Source organism: Kwoniella shandongensis, chromosome 1 (assembly GCF_008629635.2).
Source record: "Kwoniella shandongensis chromosome 1, complete sequence".
Taxonomy (NCBI): Eukaryota; Fungi; Basidiomycota; class Tremellomycetes; order Tremellales; family Cryptococcaceae; genus Kwoniella; species Kwoniella shandongensis.
The window spans coordinates 822,157-846,006 of record NC_089287.1 but is presented as its reverse complement, the minus strand read 5'-3'; the positions used below and the strand labels follow the sequence as shown (position 1 = coordinate 846,006).

Sequence of the window (23,850 nt, the reverse complement as noted above, 5' to 3'; positions counted from 1 at the left end):
CATAGCTCATCACTTAGCATATTACAGATGCCGACCCGATTCAGCAACACCCGAAAGCACCGAGGTCACGTCTCTGCCGGTCACGGTCGTGTTGGAAAGCACAGGAAGCATCCGGGTGGTCGAGGTCTCGCTGGTGGTCAGCACCACCACAGGACTAACTTCGACAAGGTTAGTTGGGATTTGCATCGCTTTGATATGGTTGGATGGAAGGAAGAGGAGGAATGGATATTGCAGACAGGAGCAATGGAAGGAACATGGAATGAGGACGAAGTCTATTTGGAAGGATCAGGTTGTGATGTCAAGTGGGATGAGGATGGGGGAAGAGCGTTACTGTATTAAGGATGTTCAAGGGGATGGGGATTGCACTGGAGGAGTGACCAGAAGGTCTCGCTTTGGGCTATCGCTGACATTCAAATCTTTGACCACAGTACCACCCTGGTTACTTCGGTAAAGTTGGTATGAGACACTACCATCTCCTCCAAAACCACTACTTCCGACCCACCATCAACCTCGACAAGGTATGTTTGGCTGTTGCTGCCATGGAAACGCCCTTAACTGACTGTTTATTCCTGTATTAGCTCATCTCTCTCCCCGAAGCTAAGGTTGACGCTCCCGAGGGTTCCGTTCCCGTTATCGACCTTGTCAACCTCGGCAAGTTCAAGCTTGTGCGTATAGTTCTCCCCATCATGTTCAGGATACAAAGCTGATCAATGCATCTCGACTACAGTTGGGTAAGGGCCGAGTGAACACACCTTTCATCGTCAAGACTCGATTCGTCTCAAAGTTGGCCGAGGAGAAGATCAAGGCTGCTGGTGGTGTCGTCAAGCTCGTCGCATAAGAAAAGGCGGGCTGTGATGATAGATGTTAGGATGGGATTAGCGAGGGACTTGTTGCGGCTACGGCATGCAACGTGTACATGACATGGCTGTTGGTGTGTGGGGGGTCATATGACTGTTTAGGTGGTCTGAGGGGCGAGCAGAGACGGCCACAGGAGCACACCATGAGAGAAGGGAGGCTACTTGGGCAATTAATGTGGGACGGGACTATCAAGGCTTTATCGATTGTGCGGCATTAGGAAAGGAGAAGGCGGCAGTCCTGTTCAAGCTGGCATGGGGATCGAGACGAGGTTCTGCTCCTCGATGCTCATTCGACCAGTTGCACATTTGTCCCATAATCCTGACGTGGGATCCCTGGGACCATTCTTACATCGTCGACTAAGACTGTCTACGGATGGTAATCTAACAACCAGACACCCCATCTTCCCCATCGTACTTAGTGGCTGCACATCCCCCTGATGATGATGTTGATCCGACTTTGCAGTGCCACTTTGACATTATCGGTCAAGGGTAGCAGCGGTCTGCCGTTCAACGGACTCAGAAGTCGCTTGAGCTCTTGATCCTCTTGCAGGGTCTAATCCCCACTAACATCAACATGTGGCAGATTTCGATCCAGTGAAAGAGAATGAACTGACCTTCCAAAATAATGCTTGATCGATACTCCCTACGCCCTTCGGTATTACCACTGACCCGCTGGTACTCTGCTCGATCTTTGTAGTACTAGACCCAGACCCTGACTGAGATTGTCGCCCAAGCGCTAACTTCTCTACCCTCTTCATCTCGCGATACGCTTCCAGCGTCATTCCTCTTCTCCTCGCAGCGCTCATCTGCGCTTGTAAGATTTCTTCTTTGACACGTTTTGCGACTTTCTCTTTATGTTTCATGATGAGATAAGCGTCGAAGGTCATACCTCGTCGCAGAGCTGCGGCTGTTTGGTCTTTAATACGCAATTCTTCGCCAAGTTGCGAGTTGGCGGTAGATGACGAGGACCGAGCTGCCTGGGAGGTTTGGGTAGATATGGGGGTGTTTGTACGTTGTGTGGCTGTGACTCGGGAGGGGGCGATGCGCTGTACTGGTCGTGGTGGCAGTGCTGATTCCGGCGTCGATCCTGGAGCCAATGAGGTCGCTGCGAAGGTGCTCGACGTGATCCGCGACTGAGTCAGGGTTGGAGGATGGTGGCGGTCCGTCCGAGTGTCAAGGTGAGGTGATATATTTCTTATCATTGTTCTTGTCGATGCCAATGTGAGTCTGTCCGGTCGAGTGTTGAGGGACGAACCTGCCCTTCCTGCCGACGAAGAGCGAGAATGTGCACTGGACTGGTCTGAGACAGACCCGATTGAAGGTGCTGTGATGGAGGATGAAGGTGACTCTAGGGTTGAAGTTGGGTCAGGAGAGACGTCGCCATGTTCCCGAGAAACTGGGGGCGGTGTTGTGGGTATGTCGTCCATCGCCTCGAGTACAAGAAGAAGGTGCGTTCGAGGAGGGGAAAGGTTTCGCTGCTCGAACGACGGGTCCGGCTGTCAAGCTGAACCTCTGATCACTCAAAGAGCATCCCAAGATGGATCTATGTTGTCTTTGACGGACGTGGAGAGTTGTCCCCGAGGCTATGAGCTCGTCTCGCTGTCAATAACGTGGTTTCTTCAGTCAGACAGGAGAAAGGAGCAAGAATGACGATGACTGCGCAAACGACATTTGCGGGATGATTCGGTACGCACCACATCAGACAGAATCACTGACGAGATGGCAGCAATTTTTTGATATACCGCACGGACCTTCCCTTGGGAGTCACATAGACCAGACACAAGTTACAAATTCATGAATGCTAAGTTACCGTATTGTGCCTAGTTGACGATATACAACTCACTCGAAATCGCAAGAGATTGACACTCTATCTTTCATCGCCGGGAACGCTTGCAATACCTGGTTCTCAGCCCTCATCATATACCATCCGTTGACTCCCCTCATAGGACCAATGGGGTCGGGTATCTTCCACACGAATCTCCAAGATGTTGCATCTCGCCTCTGTAACTCTGCCTCGGAGAAAGTATTGCGGCGATCGTCATCGATGATTTCGGGATGAATTTGTTTAAGCACTCGAGTGATCCATCTCACAAGTCCGTCAACGTCGTCAAATGCTGAGTCCCTTTCCGTGCATTCAACAACATTTTCCGTTCCATAGCACGCCGAAGGAATCTTGTTTTCGAAATCGTATGATCCCAACATCGTACGATGTATCACTCCCTGAGGCAGGTGACGTTCGTCGAACAGCAACCGCTGATGTGAGATTCGCTTGGCTTCGACATCTGCAAGATTGTCGACGAGCGTTGTGCTGAAGTACTGAGGTTTGCAGCTTAAAGCTATCGTCCGAATGAGACGCTGCCCTACTGAAGGCGGAGCCATGAACGGGTTGAACCAGATGATACCGCAGTACAGATTTGGCAGAAGAATGATCCCAGCCTCTCGACAAGCAACGAGGAGGTCGGTGAAGGCGTCCAACTCTTCACCAATTCGATTGATCATTGGATTGATACCTTCGATCGAGCTGTGCTGTTTCGTCAGTTCTGGGCGGCTTTTCACACGTATTTGAGCATGCACTGACCCTGCTAGCTCTAACATCGTCCCGTTATCCCAGTTGCAGACGAATTCGATTACGGTGATCGATCGAATACATCGCAGCTTGAGATCCCTTCCGAGTGGGGTAGTTGATGGCTGTCCCATGTCGTCCAGTCCGGCGAACACTTGATGCCAGACATACGAGTTGTCCGCTTCAACAGCGTTGGGGGATTTGACCGAAGTGAGCGTGAACATTCTACGGTACAGGATTGGTCCGGCCAGGATCGCAGTTGCCTGTTCGGTGCAGACTAATGTCAGCTTAAACAGGTCACCGGTCTGTGCTGTCTGCCTTGCCGCAAACTCACTTTACAGGTCAACAGGATAGGATACCTTTTCTCTGCATTTTCGATGATCAACGACAATATGTGTTCGGGCGAATTCTCGAATGACGACCTGTTGTGGGTTTCCATCGTGACTTCTCAACCTCCTGGGTGGCGTGGAAGGCTTGGCGAGTCGAAGTAACGGTGAAATTCGACGGCGAACCTAAAGTCGAAGGAGTACCAATGCTCGAAGATGATGCGATGGAGGGGTAGGAGGAGGTGCCAGCGGACAAGCTAGAAGGAGACTGTAGGGAATCTTCGTGGGAACGTAAAAGCGGTGGGGTGATGTTGAGGTCCCGAGCGACTGGCGGATGATGGGATCAAGGGCGTGTCTGGTAGGACGGTTCCGGATGGGGTGGTAAAGGAAGGTTGCCGAGAACTATCAACGATGCTAACGCGGGACAAGGTACCGCTCTGGAAAAAGTTCGAGGACGACCGTAGGGATTGTATTGAAAGGTGGACGATCAGAAGCGGCGGCGAAGTTGAAGATCGAGGAGACTGGCGAAGGGAGGGGTCCAGGTCAGGTTTGTAGTACACTGCGGTTGACTAGACGCAGCTTGTGGCTGAGGGAAGACACGGCGTAAATATATTACATAGACGGGGCGAGGAAGAAAAGGAGATCGAACAAGGATAAGTAGAAGATTCAATTCAGTTTCACCATTCGCCACCGCGAGGCTGTCAATATGTGTTTCTTCTTCAGCACTGACCTCGGTGGCAATCTCGTTAATCATTCTTTCCGCCGCATCAGTATCACATCTAAGCTGACCTACAAAGCATCTATACAGTTTCTAATCAATCTATCCCTATCCTTTACATCTCTCAGTCTCTGGAGAACCGTACTCTCCCTTCCATATCCCTACACCCCTGCCACACACCCTCCGAGACTCGCCTGATCATCTCATTATAGCTCAATCCGTCTTTCCTCGTGAAACGCCCCACCCACAAGAACGTCCAGCGTGTCTCTGATCTTCGTTCCCTCTCTCCTACATCCACATTATCATTCACTGCGGACTTCGGCAATCGCGTGTCAAGGATTTCCGGATGAGCTTGATGAAGTATCGATAGGATGTATTCGACGGTTTGATCAACTGACCATGTAGGGTAATCCCACAGCTGACTGAAAGAGACAATGTTGTCGGTACCATAATACACGAGAGGTATAGAAGGTACTTTTACAGGGAGATGTATCACTCTTTCGGGGATATGTCCTTCAGCGAACCGCAGAGGCGTGTACTCTATCGACTCGGCATCTGGCGCATTTCCCATCGGGTACGTTGTAAGCTCGGAAGGATCGTAGGTGAAAGGCCAATAGCAGATTGAAGGCTTGGAGACCGATGCGAGAGCGAGCGCACAACTTCGATTGGGGGGTGTGACGGACGACCAGCCGGTGGTCGTTAGGTGTAAATAGCGAAGATTGGGGAACGCGACGAGGTTGGCCTTGGAAAGGGCTCGAAAGGTGGATGTCAAATGTTCCAGAACTTCAAGATCACTATGCCGTGGAACGCATCAGTATTCGAGTCGAACAGAGAGACACGCAAGGCAATGCTTGTTCCCTGGGTACTGGACGACCCAGCCCTCTACGTAGGGCAAGTGATTGGAAACTCACGAAGAAGATTCTCTGAAACAGATATATTTCCCAAAATGATGATGTAACGAAGTCACCCTACTCAGAAAGGCCAGTTTAACCTCGTTCCCAAATGGTCCATCTTGACTGCTCTCTGCTAAGGGTTGAGACCAGATGGCATTATCGATACCTTTAACGATCTTTGGTAGAGGTGCGTATTCCGTTGAGACGGCACAGGGTTGTTCGCAAGTGATGAGATCGGTGTATAGTTCTTCGGCTGCTATCGATGTGGTTTGCTACGAGATTCGAAGTGTCAGTATACGTCCAGATCAAGCTCGAAAGCGGAATCGCTCGTAGTTTGTCTCAGGTCGGCGAAGCGAGATGTTGAGTGAGATGCAGACAATCGCTTGACTCACTCTGCAAAGCGTGATGAAAGGATGCTTCACATCTGCCAGCTGGATCACATGCCTTATCAACTCTGGCGGTAGGTCCTGTAGCCCCGTCATCGCGTCCTCTCTATCGCAGCTCTCTAGGGGCCCGCCAAAGTAGGAGTTATTTGACAATCCGTTCCGAAGCTGTCAGATCATCTGTTGACGCGGTTTCTTGGATTGTTTTTGTTATTGTTGATGTCTTGATCGATATCGAGTTTTAGAAACTGCAGGATGGTCGAGATAGCTGGTATAATGACAACCACTACTCTACACTCTACAATACTTTACAGTCAAATCATACAAGACAGGTTACAATCTAGCGAATCAATAATCGATACGAATACAGACAAAAAGTGTATCGTAGATGGGAAAAGTTAACCATGTCAGATAAGCCTTCTCAGGGTAAGATTCTACTGCAATCGGCCGAAGTGCGGGGATCAAATCTCTTGATCGTCAGGAACAAGAGGGTTTGATGATATCAGCACCAATTTATTCTCCATAGCTGATGTGAGAGTCAAGATGAACGCGTCAAGAAAGTGACATATATGCATACACGCTGATACAATACACATTGCGATGTGCTACAACTATCTTGTCGAACGAGTTAACATGCCTCCTCATCAAATGGTATTGACATCCCACAACTCCCACATTTGTCCAACTCTTCATTCTCCTCTTCGAACTTGATTCTACCTTTCATCTCCGGCACACCTTCCAAAACCATCTCTTTCACCCTCTCACACATCTCCCACCAGTCCAACCCTCCATCCTCTTCTTCGTCGCTCGAAACGTCATAAGAGTTGTCGGAACCAATCTGTGAGAATTCCCATCTCGTCTTTCCTCTCCTTTCTAGCTCTTCTAGTGAAAACTCGTCTGGACTGACAAGTTCAGGATGTGAGATTCGTAAGATTTTGAGGATAACGTTGGCTCTTTGTCGTATTTCCAATTGCCCAATCGACGTTTGGGAATGATAGTAAACCCCTTCTTCGGACGGATGCCAAAAATCGACGCGGTTCAAAGTCCCATAACATACAAGTGGGAGAGAAGTCGCCATTGTCTGATGATGACAGACCGCCAGAGGTACGTGTCTCTGCGCGTTTCCTGAATCGAGCTGTCGGGCGAAGAGCAGTTCCGTCTGGAGCAGTGTCCCATCTTGAAGATCATGGAGATGGAAAGGCGTCCACCAGCAAAAGTACTTCGGACGAGAAACAGCCGCTAGGGTAAGATGTTGATTGGACTTGTCAGCCGACTTGACAGTCGGGGTGGATGTCTGTTTCGGTCTGAGATGGGTCGCAGGGTCTGAAACCCAACGCTGGTTGAGGACCATCCGATCGAGATTGGGAAAGACGACGATATTGTCTTCTCGAGCTTTGGCAAGTGAGAACACATTCCACTCGGCCCATCCGGGTCTAGACGGTCAAAATCAGGCTAATCAGCATCGATATACAATGCTCACACCGTTTTTAACCCTTCAGGTCGCCAGCTCATGTCTCTGATGGAGCGGTTGACATACCCACTCACCCTGGATTTGACCACCACTTTTGCTCCACTATACTTCTCACCCCGCTCAGAAACTGCAATTTGAGTTCACGACCCAGTGGCACTTTCTCACTTGGCTCAAAATGCTCCAAGCCTAAGGTTACACCTCCAATTCCAAACTTGCTAGTATCCGATGCAAATGGAGACGATGATGCCTTGGCGCCTCTCTTCTCGATAGGGTCATCATGGTCTCCCGTTTCGTCATTCACGATGTGTGGTCCCGTTGTAGCCCCTAGCACTTCCTCATAGATCAGAGGTCCAGCGATTAGGCATGTTTCCTGCAATGAGCATCTGTCAGTATATTTTCCATGCTCGTTTCGAACTGACTCGGCCTAGCTTGTGAAAGGAGTGAGTAACACGAGATGCGACTCACCTTGCACAATATCAAATACGGATATCTCTTCTCACTATAGCCTACAACCTTCCTGAGCACCTCCAATGGCAAATCCCTAAACCCCACTCTAGCCCCTATTACAGGTGTATAGTACGGTACACCCCTCTCCCACTCTTCTCTCTCCATCTTCTCCTTCCTCATCCTTTCATCTTGTTCCCATTTCCGTCTCTCTTCTTCCTGTTTCTTCCCAATTTCTTCCAGCATAACACGTATCCTTCTCTCTTCCTCCTCCTTCTCTCGTCTTTCTCGCTCATCACGCTCTTCCATCAACCGTATTGCAGCTTCGGATTCCGCTTCTAGGTATTCCTGTCTTCGTAGATTCAAGATCGCTTGGCGGTGCGCTTCGTTCCGTTGTGCTTCTGCGATTCGGTGTCTTTCAGCTGCTTTGGCTTTCATGAGAGGAGTTGTGGGCCATATTTCAGGACGGGACGAGGATGTTATCGGATTACCAGATTGGTTCGAGGTCGAAGAGGAGGAGGAGGGGTTGCTAGCGTTGTTGCGAGGATCGACGACATAACTGTATGGCATCGATGATCACACTGGAGACAAATGAGATTCGGGCGTGATTTCAGAGCGAAGAGAAGACGGACTACCCACTCTGTGAATGAGATCCCTAGATGATCAAGAGGTGCGAGCCAAGTGAACATTTCCCCTACTTCACAATGCTGTTGTAGGTGGATGCGATAACTTGGTCGTCAACAAACCGGTAGGGTGGCAAAACCGGCGATCACCGCAGGTAATGTTCTCGCTGAAGCCGGTGTCCGATCCAGCAAATATATAGAGAGGCAAGGTGGTGGATGATAACAGGTCATGCATAGTCGTGGGACTTCAAGACGAATTGAGTCTTCGTCATGTCATCCGTCGAGAGAGAATATCCTCACCTGGGTTGCAGTGTTTACCTGAACGCTCAGTATGTCAAAAGACAGGTGGGTTCTCCGTGGCATGTTATGTACAAGTTACATCACTGGAAAATCACGCTTCCTGATACTTTACCTTTGCTATGCAATGTATATACAATGATGTACAGACGCCTAGTCCATCCTACATCTTCATCATTCAGAGTCCATATCCGAAGCACAACTATCATCCTCCGTATTGATAGGCATCCTCTCACCACACGACTTACACTTCTTCATTTTCGTCCTACCCTTCTTATCAAACTCCTCAAACCTAAATCTCTTCTTATCCATACCTTTCGGTAATCCCTCCAAGACCAACTTCTTCATCACTTTGGTATTTCCCACTCTATCATATTGATCGAGTCTCCTCCACACTTCTCCATCTTCTTCTCCCTCCACTTCGTTTATCCATATCTGGGAGAATTCCCATATGGTAGCTTCTCGTCTTGCTAAAGCTTCCTTCGATAATGTCGCTCGGAACGATTCGTCAAATGATTCCGGATGCGCGAATCGGATTAATTTCAATAATAGTGCGGCACGTTCACGCATCGATAATTCGTTGACTGATGTTTCTGGGTGATCTCCTCGGTAAGGTCCTTCCCAGTAATCTAGTCGATTCAGCGTCCCATAACAGATCAAGGGATAGGTATTTGTCGTGTTTGTATGATGACACACTTCTTCGGGAACCCAGAAATCCCCCCCGAGTGGATCTGTAGACGGAGTTGGAGCAAATCGAAGGTCGGTACGAGGTAATGATGCGCCTCTTTCGAGCCATTCGATACGGAAGGGTGTCGTCCAACACATCGATTTAGGTCGTGTCACAGCTGCCAAGGCAACACTCAAGGTTGCGTCTCCATCCGGATCGTTTTCTGGCAGATCACCCCAGCTATGGTGCAAGACGAGCTTCTCCACTCGGGGGAAGACAACGATGCCCGCCTTGGCAGCGGCTTCAAGAGAAGCAGAAACGGGTGTCTTTGAATCACTCCTGTCAGAATGGGAAAGGACAAAGTCAGTGCTTGGCCGGATTGCGAGTGCCAGAAGAAAGAACACAAGGCTCACCTCCACGCCTGCCAAGTCCTCTCATAGATCTTCGTAACATTTGTCAAGAATTTCATTTTCAATTCCCTCCCAAATGGCGCCTCTGGCGACAGCTCATCGTGCTCCAATCCTGAGAACAGATCGCCCGCATTGTACTTTTTCGAAAAGGGCGGGTTTGTTGGGTCTTTGCCGTCCCAATCATCTTCTGCTCGTTCGTTAGTCTCGAGGAAGGTCTTGTAGATGATAGGTCCAGTTATGTAACATGTTTTCTGGGTGACGGAAAAAGGTGCCCATCTGTCAGCTGTTGGTAAGACAGCCGATAGTGTACCAGAGCAGCTGAATACACTCTACTCACCTTGTTCACCGTTAACAACGCATGCTTCTTCACCGCATAGTCTACGACCTTCTGCAACAACTCATCTGGCAGATCCTTCCAACCCTTCTTCGCATCCGGCATCGGCGTATAATACGGCGCTTTCTTCTCCCATTCCTCCAATTCTATCTTCTTCCTCTCTTCTTCCCTCTTTTTCTCCTCTTCGAATCGCTTCTCCTCTTCTATCAGCTTAAGCCTTTCCTCTACCTCTCTTTGTTTAGCAAGTTTCTTGGCTCGCATAGCCTCTTCGAATCTCGCTCTCTCTTCTTTACGCTCGAGATTCCGAAGTCGATTTTGTTCAGCTTGATCTAGACGAGCTTGTTTCTCCGCTAATTGTTCAGGCGTAAGATTCTTGTTCTTATTCTTGTTCCTGTTCTTGCCTCTCTTGGTCCCTCCTTGATTTGTTAGCAAGGGAGGAGGAGGTCCACCCCCGCCCCCGTTTTGATTTTGATGTCGAGCGGTATAAGGCCGAGGTTGATACGCAGTGGTAGGTGGATGATTGGTATTCGTCGTTGTCGCACCGGTGTTGGGAAATCCAGATCCAGCTTGTATTTGTTGTCGAGGTTGGTACACACCAGCAGTTGGACCTCGGGACCCACTAGCGACACTCATACCGACAGATGCCGACGAAGAAGAAGTGCCGTTATACGGTAGACCGACTGAGGCTGGCGGAAGAGGTCTGGTTGAGAATGTCGTCTCGTTACGTCGTTGAGTGATATTTTGTAGAGTCGCTTGGACATTGATTGTCCCGTCAGGATTACGATAACTGAGCATGGTTTCAAGAGCGTTCACCCCAGGCGGGATCTTCACTCAGCAGAGAAGAGGTTCGACCAGTGGCGAGGGAGCGATGATGATGTATAGTATATGTCGGGACGAGCTGACTCTGAGTGACCTTTTGTATTGTTGTTGTAACCCCAGAAGATAGTTGGGTGAACCTGACAAGTGGAGGTCGGAGCTCGAAATTTAGGCAGGCGCGTTGAAATAAACAAAAAAACCGAAACATTAGGCGTTCATGCCGCGGATGCCCTCCATCAGAAGCTACCTCATTCTCACTCGTTCACGAAACACAGATCATGTTCGAACTGCTCAGGCAGCGGGATGTCTACGCAAGTCTACGCAAGGACCAGGGGTACTGCGACAATAGTCCAGCCATCATTGCAATTGCGCCATTGAGACCGTAAACGTCGTCAAAACCACTATCTGGACTTCTGCAACAGACTCTGTGTCATGGCTGAATAATCCGGCTTGCTTCTCTTCTTGGACCAGTCGACCACATCTGCGACCTCACAGACAATCGTATCAAAGGCGATGCATATCCATGCCCGTCAACCCTGTACAAAGACTAGTCCTACATCTACGCCACCACTTAAGCACGCTGAGCGGTTCGGAGGTTTTGGAGGAGCTTGCCCTTGGGCTTGAGGAACTGCGAGGAGTGGAGGGAAAACGTCAGCGGGCCATTCAACGAGAGTGAAGGGGAACACTCCACTCACCTGGACGTAAGCACCGTCGTTGATGACCTGCTTGTCGGCCTTGAGGGCCTCGTACTGGGCACGGTCGAGAGGGGTGAAACCCCACTTCTTGGAGACGATGATCTTTTGTCGTCCGGGGAACTTGTATCGAGCACGTCGGAGAGCTTCCATGATGACGGCCTTGTTGGAGTCCTTGCATCGGATAGACATGATGACTTGTCCGCTGTGAAAGGAGACATAAGCGTCAGCGCAATGTCGACGGGGCGGGGCGAGATGCAGGCGCCGCAAGCGGCAAAAGGATCATGGTCCACAAAGAGAGAATGCAAACTCACATGTTGACTCGAGCAACACAACCGTAAGGCTTACCCCAAGCACCTCGCATACCCTGCTGCAACCTATCGGCACCAGCGCAGGACAACATCTTGTTGATCCTGACAATGTGGAAGGGGTGGACTCGGACTCTCATGTGGAAAGCTTCCTTTCCTGCGGTCTTGACAATGTACTTGTTGGCGCAGATACGAGCGGCTTCGAGAGCCTCGGAGGAGAGTTGCTCGTACTCGTCAGAGACGAGATGACAGCAGAAGGGGAAGTCATCGACGGAAGCCCTCTTTCGACCGAGATCATAAATTCGGATCTTGGCGTCGGGAACACCTCGGTTGTACCTCGACTTGGGGAAACTGGTGGTGGATGAGGAGTCAGTGTCCCATGTCATACGAAGGAAGACGCTTGCAGTGATGATTCATCAAACAAAAGAACTAGACTCACGGCTTGTTCTTGCAATACCTGTAGCAACGAGCGGGACGACGACCCATCTTGACTAACTGTGGTAGTGTACGGCGTCAGCGAACTGTCCCAGCATATCGTCTCGTTGTCCATCCTCCTCCTCATCGTCCCCATAATCACAACTCCCTCCCATCCATGATTGACCATCCTCGATTTGCCTCTTGAATTTCCTTCTTCCCATCTTCCCTCTAATCCCATGCACCGATCCAATCTATCCCTTTCAATCTTGTTGTGTCCATGTCGTCGCTCTACGCTGCACTGTCCATAAGCTTTGAAGATCACTCACTCTGTGTTATAGGTTAGTAAATCGTTGAAGAAGAGAAAGAAACACTAAAGGCAACTAAAATGATTGATAATGACAAAGCACCATCCCCTTGCCAATGCACCAGAACGGAGTGCACCGTACCAAACTCACCAAAGGCTGACTCAGTCACTCACGCGGTGTACGGTGTATTACCACTCCACCGTACCAAAAACGGCTGATCAAGAAAGGGAGAAGAACGGAGTTTGGTCGGAATTTCGTTCATATGCGATGTGGCATCTGTGGTGCGGAGTCTCCACATCGATGGGGGTGCTTTTGATTCCGTGTGTTGTACTTGCTTTCGGTTGACGAGCTACCGGTTATGTCCAGCGAGGATGCATAACTCATCGCTGAATATAGTATCAAGAAGGTCTACTTGATTAGCTACGCTAGCTCGTCACCCGTCACCATGTCCGAGACTATCACCTTGAAGGACCATGCTATCCTGGTCTTACCATTCACCCCCTTCCTGCTCCATTCTCCAGCCCCGCTCTTAGCGATCATCAGCAACACGCTCACATCGGGAGCAACCAAATCATTTACAATAGTATTCACGACACCACCCTTACCCTCAACATCAACCTCACGTTTCTCTAATTCAGAACCAGAACCATCCTCTTCATCTTCATCTTCTTCGTCGCAAGCTATCACCGCAGAACTTCAAGATCATGTTCAGTTATATTCACATATCCGATCGTCGCCTCAGGAATATTTCACACAATTCCAATTGTTTTTGGGTAAAGTGTATGCGGCGTTAGCTAGCGCGCAATGGAGAGCGGAGAGAGTGGTCATGGATACAGAAGTGCATTTTGATGGAGAATCAGGTGATTGGGAAGAAAAGTTGTTTCGGGGTGAAAAGGGGGATGATTATCAGGTGATAATGCTAGAAGGGGGTGAGTACTATCACATGTTCAACAGGATTCGTTTTGATCATTGGCATTACGATGAAATTGATCATCTATCCACTTTAGTCGAATCATCTCTCTCAGCCAACATCGCCTCTCTCCTTTCCTCCCTTCCAAACCCTACACTCCCTTCACCATCGCTTCCCCCTGTTCAGCCATATCAACCCCCTCCTCCACGCCCACCACATCCCATCGTAGCTCTCGGAGGGACGTTCGACCACCTCCATGCTGCTCACAAACTATTACTTCATCTCGCATACGTCCTCACGGGCGAAAAGCTGATAGTGGGCTTAATGGCGGATCGTCTCTTGGGAAGCAAGACACATGCGGAGTTGGTACAGTCTCTCGAGGAGAGATTGGAGGGTGTACAGCGGTTCCTGAGTAGATTAGGAGGGAGAGTCAAAGCGACTCAAGGGTTCGATGACGACGATACCAACGCAACTCCGGCCGGTGAGACTCTGGATACGGATACACGTCCTTTCATTGCAGCTGGGGAGATCCAGGACGCTTTAGGACCAACAGGCTACGACCCAAATATACAAGCCCTCGTCGTTTCTCGCGAAACGTACAGCGGCGGGATATACGTTAACAAAATACGTAAAGAGAAGAATTTAGAAGAACTGGAATTGTACGTCGTCGATGTCATTGCCGATAAAGAAGGGTTGGAGTTGGGTGAAGAGAGGGAGGAAGGCAAGTTGAAAGAGCTCAAAATGGGAAGTACGGGTATAAGAACATGGTTGAAAGAGAAGGAGAATGGGAAAGAGTAGGGAATGCATTGTTGTATAGGTTCATGATATATAATATGATATGATGATGATATGATAATGATGATGTAGAGGGCAAACATGTGCTGGGTATGAATCTGCTGGGTATATGGCGTCTAGTGCTGAGTCGTTTGGAACGTCTTTCAATGCACATTTTGTAATCTTCTCATTCGCCTTGTGTGGTTTGGCTTCTTGGCTCACACGTTTTCCGCCCTTCGTTCCGTTCCGAAAACGCGCTTAGTCCTGTCCCACCTCTCGACTGAATTCCTCGTTGTTCGAGCTATCCAAGATGAGATTCTGCGACAGCGCACGTCGTGTCAGTGTAATCCCACGAAATCTCATCGACCCCAGTCCCTGTTAGGAGACAAAGCATGTCACTCACATCTGGCTTGAAGGGCCACTTATCAAACACATCTACTATCCTCGCCCACTCTTCCACCTCCAACTCCCTCACCACCCGCCTCCTGTCCACTGGTATACCTCTATATTCGTCCGTCTCACTCTCTATGATGGGTAACAGACTGGCCGCTCCAAACGAAAGGTTCGAAAACCCTTCTCCTAGTGTCAAAGTATCTCTCACGAAAAGTCGTCGCATCACGTAATCCCATGCATCCTTTTGAGAAGCTAGGATAGGCGATTCCCGTTTCGGCGTCATCATGAGTCCCAAGAGGGTAGGTCGGGGTAATGGACCAGATGTAGCTGTTTTAGGCAGTGGGAAGAAGTCGGTTGGGTAAGTCGTGGTTTTGGGAAGGTCGACAGGGATTTGTAAGGGGTTGGAAGGGGGAAGACCGACGGGTGGAATTGATGATTTGGGGACTTTGGACGATGGCTTGACGGGACGATCGGTGGTTATTTTGGATTGCTTGTCGACGTTTCTGACGTGATGGTAAGGCGGTAGAGGGGTGATGTCGAACAATGCTTGGGAAAGGATGGATAATTTGCAATGGATTAGATCGCCAGGTTTCGCCATGATTCGCTGCGTTGAAGGCGTGTCAGCTACTGTATACACGGGATGCGGCGAGTAGAGTAGCTCAAAAAAGACTCACATCATAAAGCGATTTGCCGACCAACAAAGCCATTCGCACTCGACCCCATTGCCAGACCCAAGTCCTCTCCTGACCCAGATCGCCAACCGCACTTCCTACCCACTGCGCCACCAGTTGTTCTCCAATCGGTGAATCCGGAACCTGACACACCATGGTGATCTTGGGAGGTTCCGCGTCCCAAGGTCGTTTAGTCGCTTGTGGACCAGGTGGAGCGGCAGGATCATACACCTCCAAGTGGGGTGAGACTAGCGGATCGGAGAGTAAAGCAGGTAATGTCGGCCATATGTATACTGTCGAGTGGGATAATAACAAAGAAGGATCGTGGGATGATTGTGCGACCGGCACAGCGTGATAGGTCGTTCCTGTGAGATCGGAGTTGATGAGATTGCCTTTGAGCTGTTCTTGGATGGTGAATTTGACAGATGGTGTGAGAGAAGAAGCGGGATAGTCGTAAGCCCTCGTGATGAGTTCAGCAGATCCTTCGCTAGCCAAGACGAGCTTCGGTCGGACCAGCGTGATGTCGGTAGACTCGGGCTGCTCAGCGGTCACTGGTTGGGCATTCGATTTCTTCGCTCCGTTTCCAGATGGTGCTATATCATCGATCCACCTTGGGAAAGACTTGGCTGTCTTCGTCTTTGGACTGCTCTCTCCAGAACCTCCCTCCACACTCGACTGAGACTCGATCCACTTCTTCGCCTCGCCAACAGCATCACCACCACTCAACAAACTCCTTGTCAATCCTCCTACCCCTGCATAATTCTCCACAATCACCTCCCCTTCTCTGATCCCCATCGCTCGGACAAACTTATCAGCCAAAGAAGGGTTGGTGACCAAGACTCGACCAAAGGTTTTGCGAATGGTGTTTTTGTCTGGAGAGACGGGGAGGTATCGTGCGGGGAAGTGGGTGGACCATTTTGATGATGGGGGAAGAGGAGGGAGTCGGGGTCGAGGAGGCATCGCAAGCGGAGGAGGAGGAGGAGTAGAGGTTGAAGTTGCGGACTCAGATATATAGTGGTTGACGTAAGTTGATACATGTCGAACAATATAATCGCGCTCTCGTCACAAAGACAACATCGCATCGAAGAGCTACGTCACGTGATGTCAATCTGGAAGTCAGTTTACGTTCCTTATCTGAGCCTCAAGAAGCGCCGAAGATCTGACATGGTATAATTTACTCTAAAGGGTAATTCCGAACGTATGTCTTAGATAGTGCCGGCGGATGAGCGGGTCTGTTCCTGGAATATTAGTAGTGAGTGATACAAACCCATTGTTCTTATTGTACCCTCGCGTTTCAGCTTGACACTGTCTCTCATAGAAATCTCATTGTTCGTCTCACTTTCTTCGTCCATACACATTAGAATCAAGGCAGAAGATCGACACGGGTAGTGGTAGCATTGTAAGGCAGATCAGTAAGGCGAGAGAGCACCCGGACAAAGCGAAAGTGCAGGGAAGAGAGCAAGGTCTGGGTCGTTAAAGGAGACAAGAGTCAGAGAGGAACAAAGGAGGTCTGAGCGTTGATGAGCTTTCCTTTCGGGCCGAGGTATGTGCACATCATGCTTTCCTTCACAACAGACGCCCCATCTACATATCTACTCGCCTTCCTTTCATATGACCAATGGCAATTTGGATCTCCTTTCTCATTTCGTTTTCTCTATTTCTTTGATCGTGGTCCACTGATACCCATTCAACTTAATTCATACCACAGGTGGTAGATTGATTCCGGAAGGTTGTTGATACCACTTCAAAGATAGACCTACGCTCAACACGATAACCTCGCCGCCTCCGTCGCTTAGCAACCAACTAGAGCAAGAGTACAAACTTTCACGACCATCACAAACTTTTCCGACCATCTCATTGTACCCACCGTTTCTGACCTCCACCCTATCACTCTTACAACGATGCCGAGTGAGTACTGCTTCCTACTCTCTCCACAGGACTTCATCAGGTACCATGTACTGACTCTCCCTGTCAGGCTCTACTCCCGCCTACCTCTCATCCCTATCTGCCAATGCCTTGATTTCCGATCTCCGGCCTACTACTCTCTCTCCGGCTTCCCTCACACATCTCAACTTACTGCTCGACGAACTTCTCGTCTCACTCATCTCAGCATCACAATCCATCAACCCCAACGATCTCCGTCGTGAAGGTATATCCGCAGTCTTCTCTACAGGCACGGGTCCTGGTGCAGGAGAAAGTACGGGTGTCAGAGCGCTTGGACGGTCTGCTGTCGCCGAGGCCGAAGTGGAGTTGAGAAGTTGGCAAGACGGAAGAGCGAAAGGTAGTAGAGGTTTTCCACCGGATGGTAAAGGTCCTGGTACAGTGGGAGATAGAGCGTTCCCCCTTAGTCAGGCAGTGGATCTTCTGAGGGTGAAATGTGTAGCTTTGTCGGTAAGTCAGCATCCGTCGTTGTCAAATGGTACTATCTCGAAGTCAAGCTGACCGCATTACCCATCACTGATCTAGACATTAGCCCCTCAAGATGCAGAAGAGGAGAAAAAGGAAGAAGAGTTGATGGCAGCTTGGAAGAGAGCAGGTGGCGACATCTCCGAGGAGACTGTCGAGCCGGCTGGTTTGTGGATCACTGCCATCATCGAGTGAGTTCAGCGGCTCTCGGTACATATACGATATTCTATGACTGATGTTTATGCGTCCACCGTAGGCACGTCTGCGAACATGTCTTGTCGCAATTAGCTCGAGTGATCGCTCGAGATTCTGGAATCACAATCGCCGAGCCGCAACACCTGTATACAGCTCTTTGCGAAGATGAAACTATCTGGGGGCTGTTCAAGCGAATGAAAGGTGAGCTGGAGCCTTCTTTCTGTAACTCAAAGGACCAGCTGACAGTTGTTCTACTTACCCAGTAAAAGACGAACTGGAAAATGTCATCCGGACAGCCTCCCGGTCCAAACGCTCGACACCCTCTCGAGCTTCCCCAGACCTCCGGATAGGTGGTAGAGCTTCTTCACCCGTCATTTCTGGCTCTCCTCATGACTCCAAAACCTCCCTCGTGCACCATGATGGATCGATCAAAACGTCCAGAGGAGTGACTTCCTCCCCACCTATCGGCTTCGAGAACGCTCGTACTTCTATCGAAACCACACGATCTGGTGGGATAGCAGGTGGAATAGTTCGCAAGCCGTCCAATTTGAGCAAGAAGATATCCCCAGCAAAGAACTTGCTCCACAGCTATACTCATAGTAGTACGCAGAACCACGAGCGAAACGAAAGCGTCATCAGTGTCAATACTCGATCTATACTCGGTGCCTCCAATGATACGTACGACGGTGAAGATGGAGAGGAAGGACAATCACCGCAAGATGCTCAGGATGAATTCGATGCGTTGGTGAAGAGTGGTGAGACGATGAGGGTCAGCTTGACACCGAGTCGCCTGAGGAACTTCGACGTAAGCTGAATTTCTCCAAGTCCTACGTAACACACCCAGCTGATGATAAAGCTATATCCAGGCGGCTGGCGGACGAAAAAGACAGAACGACTCACCAGTTGATCGCCTGGCAGGCAGATCTCGAGCCGGCTCAACTCGATCTGATCGACCACAAAGTAACGCCATCGTTCGCGCAAATCCAGTTCCAGCGTTACCTGATGCTGCAGAGTTCCTTGCACGCTCCACTCCGCCACGATCGGTAACGTCATCGCCGTCAAATGGGTCCCCGGATGTCAACTCAGTTGATGATCGTGCTCGGAGCGAGTTCGCACAAAGGAAGCTTTTAGCTCGTCCAGCGGCTACGATTGATGAGAAGAGAGATGAGGACGATCCGTTCGCGATGAAGAATAAGGGTAATAAGCAGAGTTTGTTGGAACTATTGGCGGAAGACGAGGCGTTTGGTGCATCTCCATCCGAGTCGAGTGGTTCTCCTGCCAGATCGCCTCAAGCTCCGTTAAGACGCACAGTCCCAGCGGTGGTGTTGGGTACTCCACCTCCACCCCCACCCACGAAACGAGTGCCTTCTCCTCTCAAGGTCCCGTCGGCAGGCTCTTCGCCCAACATCGATCGACCGATTCGATCTCGAGAGCATTCAGCTCAAGGAGAGGATTCTGCAATAGCGACGGCTAACAGAAAGAAGACGGAAGCCCAAGAACTGGCAGACTTCTTCAACTCGACCGAACCACCTGGCCTCCCGCCACCGCCTCCCTCAACCTTGCAGGAGGACGATTTCGAACAACCTCCTCTTACAGGGAAGAGCGGAAAGGGTTTCAAATCGTTTGTTATGGCGCGAGTGAAAGGGTCTTCCAAAAGTAAAAGTACGAATCCAAACACGCCACTATCGAGCTCGAGCTCGCATACGAGATTGAATTCGTTGAATGCGATTTTGCCTCGAAGTGGGTCGAGTCAACATGTGAAGCAGGCGCCGGTGATTGATGACATTGATATAATGGAGTCGACAAGAGATAAACAGAGGTTGAAGAAACCAAGATCGAAAGCAACTGCACCTTCGGATACCAAATCTTCCACTACTTCGGGGTCCAAGCGGGAAGTTTCTCCCGCTCCGCCAATCCACGAAGCAGCTGCCAAGGGAGATAATTACTCCAGAACAGACGAAGACGGTGAAGGCAAAGGATTGGCGTTGGAGCAAGCCAGGATTGTGCCTCCAACTCAGGAAGTGGAGGTACAGGATGAAAGCAATTTCAATGCACGATTACCTCCAGCAATACCTTCCGGAGAAGGCTCGGAGATCATACCTCCCCCACCCGCCACAAGTACTCCGCCACGAAAATTGAGTACGCCAGAGGAGACGCTGGAGAGACCAAGGATCGTATCAGCGACAAGCGAGGCGGCGAGCTTCATGACTGCCAACGAGGGGGACATATCTGATGTAGAGGAACCAAGTGAAACGCAAGGAGCCGGATCAGTGGACAGGAGTTCGTCAGACCTGGAAACACGGACGGTGAGAGGAGCAGAAGTTTTCAACGGAAAGACTTCTTCGCCTGTCGAGGGGAATTCCACGAATCTGGATAGTCATCCGTCATCGGTCGCACCGCCAGTCGCCAACGACGAGAAGACCGCAGAACCTTCGATTTTACTTCGAGATCTTGTACCCCTTCGACACCTACTTGATCATGCCACAACCGCAAGAGAATGTCAACTCCTTCTCTGTGCCATTCTTACACAATACGGGGTCCCTCCCTCGCCCTCTCGCTCGGATAGTGAGCAAGATCGACCAAGTCCCGAAGATAGGGTCATGGCTTGGTTATTAGCAGGACGCGAAGGTCCGGTAGGCGACACGGCTCGAGCTGGACATGAATTGAACGGCAATTTGTTAGAAGAAGGGAGATCCTCAGGAAAGGGGACGGGGCGAGACGGAGGTGTCATCACGCCTACTCAAGCACCTCGTACTTCATCATACACATCTACAACAACGACCAAGGCAGACCAAATCGACTCCGCCAATAACACCGTATCGCCTCATACACCACCACCTAGATCGGCCCAACTGCAACCGGACGAAGAAGATCTATTGAGCGAGAGTGATCTGACAAGTCGTGAAGGGGAAGATACAGATAATGAAGAAGGTGTGATTGTAGGTGGGAACGGCAATAATGGAGCAGTGAGGAGAGGTGGCCCTAGTCCCGTTAGGATCGTAAGACGTGAGGGGATGGTGGTTTAGTAATATTGAGGATATCAAGGAAGCGATCAATTTATAGTAGTATTCCTTTTTGGGTTTCTTTTGGATTACATTGATCAGATTCATGTATGTTGGGTTTTCCAAACTCGGAAACGGTATGAGCAGTAGTGGTTTACTGAAGCTAAAATTGATCCAATCCATGCTTAATCAAGATAAGATAAGATGTGTGCATGACTCATGAACAAGACGTTGTATCGCATTGTGATATTGGTAGATGTCAGATTCAGACCGGTATACAATGCATGGTAGTACGAACAAAGTTGGGAGATAGTTTCGAATGGCGAGCGATGCTAAGAGATTATGAGGATGATGATATGGTACATACGCGATACATATGCACATGCAAAGAGGCAAAAATGCGAAAAAGGCGATATTGAGCGATGATTGTTGGCGGTGGTGGTGACGATGATACTAGCGCGTCACGATCATGCCACTGCAACCGCTTCGTTTCCAGTAACAGCCTCGGCGAAACCATGTCCTGTAAAGGTGGACAGCATATCAGCTAGGTTATTACATCAACGAGAAGGAGCTCTACTCACCGAATCCCATTTCGATGGCAAAGTCGGTCGAACGAGTATGACTCGCTGGATCTTGGGGTGGGACCCAGAACTCGTCGATGATCGGGACTTGAAGCAGGTTCATCTGCGACGACAAACGGACATTAGCTCAGTCGGTTTGTGCTTTCTGCGCTTTCCACTTGAATGTCGCCCGACAGCGACAAACATAAGAGGACCACAGCAGAAGCATAGCACGTTTCACTCACCTTTGGAGTGATCACCAACATCGTGTTCGTCTTCACCTCCATCCAATCGCTTCGCTCAAAAGTCAACGGTTCACTCGCGATCATGATGATATTCTCCCTCTTGTCAGCTTTGGTCATTCGGTACAACCCTCCACCTTGATACTCGTCGAACGATGTACCAGAGGAGAAGAATAGGGATGCAGCTTCAGATGTTCGGGATGAGATGTATCTGTGAGGGGACCAGAGTCATCAGAGAAGGACTGTACGACTCGCATATGCCGGCAGAGGGTTTCACAGACATCTGATCTACTCACCGAGTCACAATCACGGTCTCACCGTCCGTCACGGCAAAGTTCAACAAGCTGGGGCCGGTCTGAATACCAAAGCAGAGTCAGCTTATCAGCCTGTGACGAGAGGATGGAGTCAGGTGTCCACCCACCATGCCAGCCTCTTTGAATAGCTTGTTAAGGGAAGATATTGTCTCGGACATTGCGTTTCGAAGCTCAACGTGGGTGAATGATCGAGCGTGGGGGTCTTTGAGCTGCATCGCAGGAGGTTCCGTCAGCAAACATATATCACCGTGCACAGGTCCAACTGCAAGCGGAAGCACAACGAAGATATCAAGACTCACTTTGGACAAGAAAATCATGAAAGCCCATTCGGAATCTACACGATGCATCTCAGCTGTTGTCCGATCCAAATAAGGAAATGGTTGACTGACCTGTATTACCTTGAGGATACAGGAACAGCTCCTCGGGTAAGGACTGTTGCACAGCCCGCTTGATCTTTGTGAATCCGTTGATCTCGCCGTTGTGCATCCACATGAATTTGTCGAACATCCACGGGTGACAGTTGTCCTCGCTCGCTGCGATTGCAAAATCACATCAGTTGACCACAATCAAGTGTAAGGAAAGCAGGGGAGCGTACGTGCACCGGCCATTGTTGATGCTCGAACGTGGGCACTGCGATCAAGTACATGGGTTAGCTAGCTATTACTGTAGTCCAGCCGAGTGACATCTCGATGTACGTACAAGACCAGAGCACTTCGGATCTTCTCCGCAAGTCGTGTGAGATTAGCATTGCTCCAAGCCTACCATAAATCGAAAATCAGCACAGATTCTTCGTCAGGATACAGTGAAACCAGAGAGATCCTACTTACAGGGGAGATTGATTTGAACAAGCACGGTCTCTGATTCTCCAACTCCCTCTCCATCTCTCGCTCTTTCAACAACTTGATCGCGGCCTTGTCCAACGCCGCCTCTGGGTCTTCCTCGATATCTTGAGTCGGATCATTTTCAGGTACAGCAACGTATGCTTGACTGTGAGACGAGTGGACGGGGACTTGTTCTTCTGCTCCTTTAGGCGCGGGAGTATTGGTCGGTCGAGGGAGAACGGTGCTGGCAGGTGCGGGGAGGGGATCGTACCATCCTATACCGAAACCGTCGGCCTAGAGTCCACGAATAAGGTATAAAGTCAGCGCCCAGATAGGGAAGAGGGGACAAGATACAGCGGCAAGACTCGCGTTCATAGGTCGACTGCTCGGCATTCGAAGTTTGGACTGAAATGCTTGGTTGATGATACTATGTTTGGGACGAGTAACGAGGTGTGAGAGTTGGATAGGCTCAGTGCCTTTGTATATGAGCTAAAGGCAAGCATTGTTAGCAGTGCCCTGTCATGTTGTAGTGATACGACACTCACGAAACGACACATCTTGGCTGAAAGTGTGAGTGTAAGTGCAAGTGAGATCTAGCTGTCTGTTAAATATATGTTATAGTCTATCGCGATAAGGTCAATCTGCAACAGCAATCGAACTATCAGTAAATCGATCGACCGAACCCTTTCTCTTTCTAGCAAATCACGAGCAATGATGCAAGATCACCACTCACCTAATCATGAAAGGAAAGGGAGTTTCATGTATCCGTGAGGAGTGATCGAACGCCCAAGAGTTGCCCAACAGCTCGTCGTCATTCGACGCGATAGTTGTAGATCCTTTGACTCGATAAGTGAGCTTTGATTGCGTGCGGCTCGACGTATTTGACTTGGACTCGGAACGGGTTGGGATAGAGACGCGAGGAGGAGGGTGATGAGTGTCGAGAGTCCAAGACGATCGGGTAGTCGGTGCGAAGACGAGTTTGTAAGTGACAGCGACAGCAATAGCAACTGTTGTATTCGATATCCAACGTAGCCCGCA

At 49.8% G+C, this 23,850-nt stretch overlaps 11 protein-coding genes across 11 annotated transcripts; 3 read left to right on the top strand and 8 right to left on the bottom strand.

The window, feature by feature from the left end:
- Nucleotides 1–27: 27 nt before the first annotated feature.
- On the top strand, nt 28–838 carry CI109_100300 (60S ribosomal protein uL15; the record flags this gene model as incomplete). Its single annotated transcript, XM_032003036.1, has 4 exons — nt 28–168; nt 429–518; nt 579–665; nt 728–838. The coding sequence occupies 4 exons, from the start codon at nt 28–30 to the stop codon at nt 836–838; spliced, it is 429 nt and encodes a 142-aa protein (XP_031862843.1).
- Nucleotides 839–1,272: 434 nt separating this feature from the next.
- On the bottom strand, nt 1,273–2,284 carry CI109_100299 (uncharacterized protein; the record flags this gene model as incomplete). The annotated part of the gene is made up of 2 exons (XM_032003037.1): nt 1,273–1,410; nt 1,472–2,284. The coding sequence occupies 2 exons, from the start codon at nt 2,282–2,284 to the stop codon at nt 1,273–1,275; spliced, it is 951 nt and encodes a 316-aa protein (XP_031862844.1).
- Nucleotides 2,285–2,696: 412 nt separating this feature from the next.
- CI109_100298 (uncharacterized protein) lies at nt 2,697–3,859 on the bottom strand (the record flags this gene model as incomplete). The annotated part of the gene is made up of 3 exons (XM_032003038.1): nt 2,697–3,378; nt 3,436–3,683; nt 3,755–3,859. The coding sequence occupies 3 exons, from the start codon at nt 3,857–3,859 to the stop codon at nt 2,697–2,699; spliced, it is 1,035 nt and encodes a 344-aa protein (XP_031862845.1).
- Nucleotides 3,860–4,588: 729 nt separating this feature from the next.
- On the bottom strand, nt 4,589–5,839 carry CI109_100297 (uncharacterized protein; the record flags this gene model as incomplete). Its single annotated transcript, XM_032003039.2, has 3 exons — nt 4,589–5,258; nt 5,376–5,629; nt 5,750–5,839. 3 exons carry the CDS (start codon nt 5,837–5,839, stop codon nt 4,589–4,591), a joined length of 1,014 nt encoding a protein of 337 aa, XP_031862846.2.
- Nucleotides 5,840–6,368: 529 nt separating this feature from the next.
- On the bottom strand, nt 6,369–8,225 carry CI109_100296 (uncharacterized protein; the record flags this gene model as incomplete). The annotated part of the gene is made up of 3 exons (XM_032003040.1): nt 6,369–7,173; nt 7,286–7,581; nt 7,677–8,225. 3 exons carry the CDS (start codon nt 8,223–8,225, stop codon nt 6,369–6,371), a joined length of 1,650 nt encoding a protein of 549 aa, XP_031862847.1.
- A 524-nt stretch (nt 8,226–8,749) lies between these two features.
- Nucleotides 8,750–10,781, bottom strand: CI109_100295 (uncharacterized protein; the record flags this gene model as incomplete). The annotated part of the gene is made up of 3 exons (XM_032003041.1): nt 8,750–9,581; nt 9,656–9,903; nt 9,990–10,781. The coding sequence occupies 3 exons, from the start codon at nt 10,779–10,781 to the stop codon at nt 8,750–8,752; spliced, it is 1,872 nt and encodes a 623-aa protein (XP_031862848.1).
- A 592-nt stretch (nt 10,782–11,373) lies between these two features.
- On the bottom strand, nt 11,374–12,288 carry CI109_100294 (60S ribosomal protein uL16; the record flags this gene model as incomplete). The annotated part of the gene is made up of 4 exons (XM_032003042.1): nt 11,374–11,430; nt 11,498–11,699; nt 11,809–12,153; nt 12,242–12,288. 4 exons carry the CDS (start codon nt 12,286–12,288, stop codon nt 11,374–11,376), a joined length of 651 nt encoding a protein of 216 aa, XP_031862849.1.
- A 681-nt stretch (nt 12,289–12,969) lies between these two features.
- Nucleotides 12,970–14,232, top strand: CI109_100293 (uncharacterized protein; the record flags this gene model as incomplete). The annotated part of the gene is made up of 2 exons (XM_032003043.1): nt 12,970–13,453; nt 13,532–14,232. The coding sequence occupies 2 exons, from the start codon at nt 12,970–12,972 to the stop codon at nt 14,230–14,232; spliced, it is 1,185 nt and encodes a 394-aa protein (XP_031862850.1).
- A 234-nt stretch (nt 14,233–14,466) lies between these two features.
- On the bottom strand, nt 14,467–16,232 carry CI109_100292 (uncharacterized protein; the record flags this gene model as incomplete). The annotated part of the gene is made up of 3 exons (XM_032003044.1): nt 14,467–14,526; nt 14,612–15,205; nt 15,276–16,232. The coding sequence occupies 3 exons, from the start codon at nt 16,230–16,232 to the stop codon at nt 14,467–14,469; spliced, it is 1,611 nt and encodes a 536-aa protein (XP_031862851.1).
- A 941-nt stretch (nt 16,233–17,173) lies between these two features.
- CI109_100291 (uncharacterized protein) lies at nt 17,174–20,899 on the top strand (the record flags this gene model as incomplete). The annotated part of the gene is made up of 6 exons (XM_032003045.1): nt 17,174–17,180; nt 17,248–17,663; nt 17,739–17,869; nt 17,935–18,074; nt 18,137–18,678; nt 18,740–20,899. 6 exons carry the CDS (start codon nt 17,174–17,176, stop codon nt 20,897–20,899), a joined length of 3,396 nt encoding a protein of 1,131 aa, XP_031862852.1.
- Nucleotides 20,900–21,342: 443 nt separating this feature from the next.
- CI109_100290 (uncharacterized protein) lies at nt 21,343–23,369 on the bottom strand (the record flags this gene model as incomplete). The annotated part of the gene is made up of 12 exons (XM_065966749.1): nt 21,343–21,395; nt 21,457–21,559; nt 21,681–21,888; nt 21,974–22,032; nt 22,099–22,200; nt 22,291–22,325; nt 22,381–22,524; nt 22,587–22,621; nt 22,691–22,749; nt 22,819–23,106; nt 23,182–23,301; nt 23,358–23,369. 12 exons carry the CDS (start codon nt 23,367–23,369, stop codon nt 21,343–21,345), a joined length of 1,218 nt encoding a protein of 405 aa, XP_065822821.1.
- Nucleotides 23,370–23,850: the final 481 nt, after the last annotated feature.